This window comes from Nannospalax galili, unplaced genomic scaffold, assembly GCF_000622305.1.
Source record: "Nannospalax galili isolate Female #2095 unplaced genomic scaffold, S.galili_v1.0 scaffold120, whole genome shotgun sequence".
Taxonomy (NCBI): domain Eukaryota; kingdom Metazoa; phylum Chordata; class Mammalia; order Rodentia; family Spalacidae; genus Nannospalax; species Nannospalax galili.
The window spans coordinates 5,344,673-5,354,617 of NW_008350324.1; the positions used below are offsets into that span (position 1 = coordinate 5,344,673).

General features: G+C 39.7%; 1 protein-coding gene across 1 annotated transcript in view; it reads left to right on the plus strand.

The window, feature by feature from the left end:
* Naa25 (N(alpha)-acetyltransferase 25, NatB auxiliary subunit) overlaps positions 1–4,685 on the plus strand; it is a gene marked incomplete in the record, with an annotated part of 72,738 nt that extends 68,053 nt beyond the window's left edge. Inside the window, 1 exon segment of the mRNA XM_008847514.3 lies at positions 1,723–4,685. Coding sequence (XP_008845736.1) covers positions 1,723–1,845 — 123 coding nt within the window.
* Positions 4,686–9,945: the final 5,260 nt, after the last annotated feature.

Sequence of the window (9,945 nt, forward strand, 5' to 3'; positions counted from 1 at the left end):
GTGGCTAGGGGCCAGTAGTATTTGCTTTTTACATATACTGCTGAATAAAATATTTTTATACATGCCATTCTATACACATATGCATTTCTAAGGCAGATTATATCTGAAATAGTAGTACTGTTAGGTCAGGAAATGTGCTAATTTGGTTCCAGTTGTAGTTCTGTGCTTTAAAACACTGTCAACCTTATATAAACTTAACCACTCCTCACCCCCTTTTTAAAATATTTTATTTATTTTTATTTTATGTGTATGAGTGTATTGCCTGCATGTATGTGATGTGCACCCATATCATGCAGTGCTGCAGAGGTCAGAAGAGGGCTTTGGATTCCCCTGGAACTGGAGTTAAGGATGGTCTGTAGCCGCCATTTGGGTACTGAGAATTGAACCGGGGTCCTCTGCAAGAGTAGTCAGTGCTCTTAACCCCTAAGCCATCTCTCCTGCCCCCCCCCTTCTTTTTGTGATCTTTACCATGGCAAGTATATGGCAGCAAATATTTGACTACTATGTGAGAAGGCTTAAGAAAGCCCTGGTCTTCTCTTTATCTCTAGGGGATTTGGAAAAGATGGAATCAGTAAAGTTGATGCTATTAAAAGTGGCTGTGCAGTTAAGAGCACTGGCTGCTCCTACAGAGCTTGGTTCCCAGCACCCCCATGGCTAACAGCTGTCCATTACTCCAGTTCCAGAGGGGAGCTGATGCCCTCTTTTGGCCGCCATAAGCATTGCACCACATGGGTGCACTTACATACATGTAGGCAAAATTCATACATGTAAATAAAAATAAAATTTTAAAATATTTTATGTGTATGAGTGTATTGCCTGCATGTAAGTAGGTGTACCCTTGTTGTACAGTGCTTGCAGAGGTCAGAAGATGGATGGTTGTTAGCTGCCATTTGGGTATTAGGATTCAAACCCAGATCCTCTGTAAGAGCATTCAGTGCTCTTAATTGCTGAGCCATCTCTCCAGCCCCAAAGTAAATGTTTTTAAAGTGGCTGTGAAGATAACCAAATTTTTAATAAATTTGTATACATTTTTGTGATGAAAACAATTGGAAATCCCATATTTTTAAAAAATATTTTATTTATTATTTTTATTTTATGTATATGCGTGTATTGCCTGCATGTAGGTAAGTACACCTGTATCGTGCAATGCCGGAGGAGGACAGAAGAGGCTGTCAGATCCCCTGGAACTGGAGTTACGGACAGTTAGCTGCTATGTGGGTAGTGGGATTCAAACCTGGGTCTTCTGCAAGAACAGTCAGTGTTCTTAACCGCTGAGCCATCTTTCCAGCCCCCAGAAATCTCATATTTTTTATTTTACCCATCTTATAAAAAAATAATCATTTTTATGTCTAAAATACTTTTGTAAGAATTTTCCACTATTCTTAGTTAAAAGCTTGTAATCAGACTGGGCATGGTGATGCACACCTGTCATCTCAGCACTCAAGAAGCTGAGTTCATGGGTCTGAGACCAGCCTGAGCCACTTCCCACATTATATAACTTATAAGAAAGAGGACTTCAGGACAATCTCAGTGGGAAAAAAAAAAAATTACACAGAAAAGCATAGCACCTGCAGTAGACTTTAGCTTCTTTGTATTTTATGAATTTGAAAATGATCCAGGTATTCTGATAACACTTACAATGAGGTATGATAGTTTTATCTGAGGAACTGTAACCTGTGTAAAAGACTTTTAGCACAGTCACTTATTTTGTTTCCTTTGTAGGAAGAGAGAAGGTTTTCAAAGACTGTGCAAGGAAAGGTGCAGAGCAGTTACCTGCATTCACTTCTGGAAATGGGGGAGCTGCTGAAAAAAAGACTTGAGGCCACAAAGAAACTAAAAATTTAAGGAAGTGTGAACCACAGGCATTGAAGACTCCACAGCAGAACATGACATCATCTTCCCAGGCACAAAGCAACATCTGGTTGGCCATCATTTTAATCCAGAACTTCCTCATAAATGCATGAAGGACTTTGATCGTGAATTAATTTTTTGAGGTATTAAATGTATACAGCTGATTAAATTATTGTATATAAACCAGAAGCAGGACCCTCATGGGTTTGACCACTTTTTATACCTGTTCATACAAATATAACAGCAACAAGAGAAGCCCACTTCCCTCCCATCACCAGAAGCATGGTGGGGTTTCTATAAAAGCAACAATAGAGCAAGTGGATCTGGTCCTTGAGCCATAGGAGGCCGAAAGCAGACATAGGGGCAGACATGACTGGGAGCAGAGCCCTTTCCTCCATGGCAGGTTCACTATGAGGCTTCCTCAGCTGCGGGGATGCCACAGATCCGGGCAGGTCCACAAAGAGCCTCAGGTGAGATTTGGCATAATCACTTGCCACTGCACGGCACCAAACAAGACCACAGGTGCTCAGTTTTTGGCTTCATAGGCCTAATAGCCAAGATATACCCATCCCAGCACCTGGGAGAGTTAAATCTCAGGGAGGCAAGGAAGGCTCTGTTCATTTATAGCTGTTCAGTTAGACCACCTAACACTTAAGCCTACTAAGAACTAGCTTGCTGTTAGTTATTTAGGAAAGATAGGAAGAGCTGTTTTAAAGAGAAGTGTACATAATTTGTGCAGGCAAGCCTGATATTTGTTTCATTGTTTCTGTGAGTAACATACTGCAGTTTGAGTCTTATGTATATGCATATATATTTATAGATATGCTTGAAGAGAAAGATTTACTATTTTAGTGTTTTGAAGTGGGGAGTTTAGGAAGAAAGGAATTGTATACTATAGATTTAACCTGTTTTAAGTTGGCAAAAGAAATGTTTTACAATGGATGTTAGAACTTGTTAACTATACCAGGATGGTATGTACTTTGTTCACCTGGAAGATGGAGGTCTCGCCCTTAAGACTGTAGTTTCAGGTTGTTCTCATAGTGAAGATAAAAATTGCTCTTGAATGTGTTATACTAAATTTTTACAACTTCTTTGATAACTTTTTTTTTTTTTCTTGGTGTTTGAATCCCTGCTTCTGTTACTGGTTTGTGTTACCCAAATAGTAGTTCTGTAAGAGTGAAGAAATGAATGTAACGAGGCTTGGTCGCAGAGACCCTAAAGGCCTTTTCCTATACACTGCTTCAGTGAAATGTGATGTTTCTGTAAAAGCCAACCGAGAGCTGGAAAAATCTTTGTATGCAGGGTTTGCTTTCTTAGGGTCACAATTTGATGTGGTGGTTAATAACAGCTTAAACATCTAAGGAAATTTTTAGAAATCACTACATTATCTCTAAGATTTGTTGGAAAACCTAGACTACCAAGTAATTTCACAAATTTTTTTAATATAAATTAGTAGTGACAGTATCACATCATTCCAAAATGTAGACTGTCCTTGAATAAGATGAATTGAAAATTCTAATTGATTCTGAATTGCCTTTATCATCAATATATCATTTTATAAAACTATGGCCCATTTTCAGTGGAACTTTGTACATATGCAACAGTGGGGGTGTATGGTGTGTGCTCTAAGAATAATGTTTCTTGGAATATTAAAAAAAAGTACTGTACATAGAACTAGAGATGTTCTTTGAAACAGCTCTGTCACTGACCATGACCAGGTAGAGTATGTATGCTCAATTGGCTGGCTCTGGTCCTCAGGCACAGCCTGAGACTCTAGTGGTCTATCCAACCAGTCTCCTGCCCTGGCTGTCTGGGACCGCCGCTGGTTTTACTGACAAATGATGTTACATTGGAGTTATGCTTCCTTTGTTACTTGCTGATTTTCCTACTAAATGTAGCATTTCAGTTAGATCCAATTCTTACATTTTGAAATAATTGTAAAAAGAATGAAATTATGCAGAAATGGCCGATATCTTTTATCAGTCTGTTCTTTTGGAAACTGTCATGCACTATAAATTGTACAGTTAAAAAAAAATATATATATATATATTCTTACATGAGTAAAGAAACCCTCTCCCCGCAATTGTATGTTGTTGATATTTGACAAGTGCTCAGTAACCTTTTGCTGCTGCTGTTTGATTTTTATGAGTTTTTGTTTAGTAATTGATATTTTAAAAAAAGAAAGAAAAAACATGACTACTATTTACAGACTGAAAAATTACTGTTCTTTATACTACTGAGACTCGTAAGGCTTTCCACAGCAAACATTGGGTTCAGATCATTTATCTGATGTGGATAAAACATAATTTTAGTGTTCTCCACATAATGAAAATGTACAAATACCTAGTTGTGCTACCCATCAATTTTGTATATTTTCATAATTTTAATTGTTCAGAATTGCATTATATTTTGCAATCACCACGTTCAATCTGGGTTTGTCTTTCATTTTAACTTTTAAATAAAGGGGGGGGTTCAGGTTATCTGCAAGGTTGTTGAAACTTTTCCTGCACATATTTGATGTGATCTGTTGATGTGGAAAATCTCCAGAATTAGTGAAGTACAGCAAATCTGCTTTAAACTGGACAGGTTAATTTGCACAAATGGTGTCATTTTAAGTTGGGACTTCTGCCCAGTTCATGTTTAGTCTTAAAGCTACCATCTTTTCTTTTTCTTTCTTTCTGAGGGTCTCACTGTGTAGCCTCAGCTGGCCTGGAAAATACTATTTCAGGCTGGCCTGGAACTCTCAGCAATTCTCCTGCCTCTGCCTCCCAAGTGTTGGGATCAAAGATATGTGTCACCATGTCTGACTAAAGCTTCTTAAATCATGTAACTCATCTCAACTGTCTACTGAGTACTTTATCCCTAACAACATTTTTATTTTTTTATTTAAAAAAATTTTTTTATTGTTTTTATGTGTATGCATGTATTGCCTGCGTGTAGGTAAGTGCACCCGTATTGTGCAATGCCGGTGGAGGTCAGAGAGGCTGTCGGATCCCCTGGAACTGGAGTTACGGACAGTTGTTAGCAGCCATGTGGGTGCTGGGATTCGAACCTGGGTCTTCTGCAAGAACAACCAATGTTCTTAACCACTGAGCCATCTCTCCAGCTCCCTAACAACATTTTTAAATTGTAGTTGGGAATGGGACACATCTGTAATCCCAGCACCTGGGAGGTGGAGGCCTGGAGGATAAAGAGGGCAAAACCATCCATGACTACTTTAGACCCTGACTTCAAAACAAAAATAAAGATTAAAGTTAATCTTTTTTACTTAAAAGTAGTACCTTGCATACTCATATTTATTAATTTAACAAATATACCAAGAGCAGTTGTCATGTGCCAGATTCCTAAATTTTGGTCTCTGTTGGTAAATGAGACCCTATATCCTAATTAAAGGCTGTGAGGTGGAAAAATGTAGATAAAATTAAAGATCAGTTTGAAATGCTGTTCTGTGTGTTGAGGTGTGTGAGGCTATGTCATAGCATGGATCTAGAAAGTCACTTCAGATTGGGGCATGAAAGGACCTGTCAGGTGGTAACATCTGGCCTGAGTGATGAAGAGTCAGCCCTCGACAAAGTGCAACTGCAAACGCCCAAGTAGGGAAGCCTGAACAGCTTCCATGATTTAGTGAAAGAAGAAAGAGAAAGCAGAGTGACCTTATGTAGCCCAAGGCCTTAGATTTGAACCCTAAATGAAGTTACTGGAATATCTCAGCATGCTGATGGCATGACATCCTTGGGTACAAGGATCCTTGAACTCAACAAGCTGATTTATATTTTCTTTGTGCTCATTGTCAACACAGTGGAAATGGGAGCTGTTTTTCCTTTTAGTCTTGATAATAAATCCCTGTAGACCAGTTTTTGTCATCTTCCATTAGGAATGAACTTCATCTGAATGTTCTTTTTCCATTAATACAAAGGTGGGCTCTTGCCTGTACCTCACTGCTGTTTTCAGTTTTCTCTACTAGACCAGCAACTTTATACGCTGCTACTGCATGATGCAGACTTGTTGCATGGTGATGAGTACATGGGATACTGTGAACCCAACCATCATACAATTAATTTATGGCTTCCCACTGCAGCTTATGCTTGAGGGACACAGCTTTTAACTTGTAGCTTCTTTATAGTCCAGGAAACATGTCTGGGTCCCAGATTAGTTCAAATCTAGATCCTTACTTCAACACACCACCTTTCTGCCTCAGCCTTCCAAGTGCTGAGATTGCAGGTGTGCAGCACTGTGCGCAGCTTTATTTATTTGTTTATTTTTGGTCTTTTTGAGACAGGGTCTCCCTGCAGCTCCAGCTGGCCAGGAACCCACTATATTGATCATGCTGGCCTCAATCTCACAGAGATCAGCCTGCCTATGCCTTATGAGTGCTGGGATTTAAGGTGTGCACCACCAGACCTGACCCACGTTTTTTATGGCATTTGTTACTTGTCAAAATTATTCTTAGCAAGTTTTGAGAAAATTTGAAGTTCCTTAAAATTATTTTCTAAAATTTTAGAAATTATGTATATGAATGTATTGCGTGCATGTAAGTGCACCTATGTCCTGCAATGCCTGTGGAGGTCAGAACTGCAACTGGAGTTATAGACAATTGTTAGCTGCCATGTGGGTGCTGGGAACTAAACCTTGGTCTTATGCAAGAGCAGCTAGTGCTCTTAACTACTGAGCCATCTCTCCAGCCCCAGAACAAAATTCTTGATGTTGGATCCAATGTCTTTCCTGCTACAGGTTATCAAGCATTCCCTTAAAACTTTTCCACATCTATAAGCTGGCAGTCAGAAAACGTTTAAACTGTGAGGAGGAATATCCAACTTACATAGCCCTTTTTTATATGTTTAGTAATAATTCTTTATGGGGCTTGTCATAAGTTTGATATGCATAGCATGTTAGATATCATTTAACCTGAAAACCCTTTTAAGAAATAATGCCTTGGAAAACCAATCCACTGACTTTAAAGAAATTGAATTCAGGTGGATACTCTTGACAAAAGACAATGCTTTATGTTATACTGTAGCTTTGGACCCATCTTTAATTGAGAAACATTTATCTGTATAAAACATTTTTGGATAAATATATGTATTTGTATCTACAGAAAGGCTCTGCAAAGCATTTGAGTAAAATACTTGGTTCCCTTTTTTATATTTACCCTTAGAACCTGTACATTTGGTTTGTTTGTTGTTGTTGCAGTGCACACAGTGCTCCTTGGTGTCCATGTCTTGTCCCCATTTCTTGTCCCCATTTCTTCTGTCACCAGCTGTGTTTGTGCCATTTTGAATACGAGGGTCACAGACCTTCCCGGTCTGGCTCCAGCTGCCATGCTGCTAGGAAGTTATACTTTCTCTTTCCAGCTGTTCACCTATTTCCTGGAAAGTAGTAGCTCTCTGTAGCATTATGAACTTTGAGTGGAACCAAATTTTTGCCATTAAAAACTGGCATTACATTGAACTATACACTGAGAAATCAAAAGAAAAAAAAATTTTTTTATGTTGTTTGATTCTAAGAAACCAGTCTGTAGCCTTCATTAGAATTTGAATAGCTGCACTGGGCCACAAAGTTGCAAGGAATCATGACTTCAGTATCGAAGACTGCATTTTTGTGGCATATGGGAACTGCTGAGGCAAATAAAAACTGGAAACAGAAGGCCCTTCTTTTTAACAGTGTTGCAAACAGAAGGCCTCTGACATCCGGTAATTTAGACCTGCCCCACCCCTCCTGGGGTTATAAATGACCAGCCTGAACCTATCCTGTGACATAGTAATGGGTAGACTGCCACACTGTCCTGTTTCAGAGAGGCTAGAGATTAGACCATAGTCAAGGGCTGTCGGTATTCTGATTTCTATAACATAATGAATGCTTTGTTCTTTGGAATTAGTCTGGCCTAGCTAGGTAATGTAAATGGGAACAGGCAAATTTAGATGCTTCCAAGGAGATTCTCCCAAGAGTTTCAATTTGAATTTAAAATTAAAATATCAGATCCTATAAATCTTAGATTCTTTCCTCAGATGAAGAATGTGTATGCTGACTACAGGTAGATGTTGTTAGCCTAAGGTACCTTCCTTTTTGTTTATCCAATGTAACACAAGGATTTTCATCCACTTTTGTTTCCAATGTCTGTTATTGATTTTTAATATTTTTATTTTATGTGTACAAGTGTATTGCTTGCATGTATGTGAGTGCACCCATGTCATGCAATGCGGAGGTCAGAAGAGGACTTCAGATTCCCCTAGAACTGGAGTTAAGGACAGTTCATAGTTGCCATGTGGGTGCCAGGACTTGAACCCGGGTCCTCTGCAAGAGCAGTCAGTGCTCTTAACCGCTGAGCCATCTCTCCAGCCCCTATTATTTATTTTTAATCTTTATTTTTTTGGTCTTTTTGAAACAGGGTCTCCCTGTAGCCCCAGCTGGCCTGAAACTTGCTGTGTAGACCAGGCTGGCCTCGAACTCGCAGAGATCTGCCTGCCTCTGCCTCCCAAGTGCTGGGATTAAAGGCATGTACCACCATGCCCGGCTTACTAATGTCTATTATTATTTAAAACATTTGTATATTTTGCCTGCATGGAAAGTGCAACACATGATGCAATGCCTGCTGAGGCCAGAGAGGGTGTTGGATCCCCTGGAACTGGAATTACAGTTGTTAGCTACCATGTGGGTGACAGAAATTGATCTGTTCCTCTGCAACAACAGTGTTCTTAATCACTGAGCCATATCCCAGCTCCTCATGATTGATTATTTTTTCGTCTTTTTGAGACAGGGTCTCCCTGTAATCCCAGCTGGCCTGGAACTTGCTATGTAAACCAGGCTGGCTTCAAACTCATAGAGATCTGCCTGCCTCTGCCTCCCATGTGCTGGGATTAAAGGTGTGCACCTTCATGCCCGGCTTTTTATTTTTTTTTGTGTGTGTGCCTGTCTGAATTTATGTGCATCATGTGTGTGCAGGTGCTTCTAGAGACCAGAAGAGAGAGAGTATTGGGTCCCTTGGAACTGGAGTGACAGGCACTTGTGAACTGCCTGATGTGGGTGCTAGAGCTGGTTCCTCTCTAAGTACTGTTAGCCATTGAGTCATCTCTGCAACTGTTACAGGATCTCTTTAAATGATCTCTTCTAATAGCAATCATCTGACTGAAATGGAGGAAAAGAAATAATTTGTGCTATTTGCCAGCTCCATTTAATGTACATTTGTGTGTGTGTGCAGAGGAACTGCAGGGTTTTTTTTGTTTTTGTTTTTTTGGTCTTTTTGAGTCAGGATCTCCCTGTAGCCCCAGCTGTCCTGGAACTCACTATGTAGACCAGGCTGGCCTTGAACTCACAGAGATCTGCCTGCCTCTGCCTCCCGAGTGCTGGGATTAAAGGCGTGCATCACCACGCCCGGCAAGGGAGCTAGGTATGCACTGGCCTGGGAATTGAACCCAGGTCTCCCATGTGGGAGGCGAGAATTCTACCACTGAACCACAAACCACCAATGCTGTCTGGAACTGCAGTTTTGAGAGCATTTTTCTAACTGATGTGAGGGTGGGGCATGTTTGAAGCTTATTGCAAGAGTCTGGTTTCCCAAACTTGAGTACGTTTGTTGTGTTCCCCTATGCTTATTAAAAGTTATTGTTTGAGGTAAAGCAATTAACTTTCAAAGTGGACTGAACTGCATCTTCTCTCTTTTTTTTTTTTTTGAAACCATGTCTCTCTCCTTAACTATTTTAACTGGTCTTGCACTATGGAATCCTTTTTCTCTACTTCCCTAATGTTGGGATTACAGGTATGTGCCACCATGCAGTTTTGGTTGTATAAAGTCTAAAAATATTAGTAAACAAAGAATTTGCCATAAAAACTAAAAATTTGCTGTACAGAGTGAATACGAAAATAATGCCCAGTTGTTTGCATATTGATGTCAGTTTAATGTGGTTCAATGTTGCTACTAAGCTAAAGGATCAGAAGTTATGCAACACAGTATACCACATCATAATTCACCAGTGTCAATCTCACTGGAAAGTTAACAAAGGTTGTGCCTTAGGCTGGGATCAGTTTTTTCCCCCCCTGGCACAATGGATTCAAAACTAAAGTTTAAAAAAAATGTAATTTGAAAGAGAAGCAAATGGC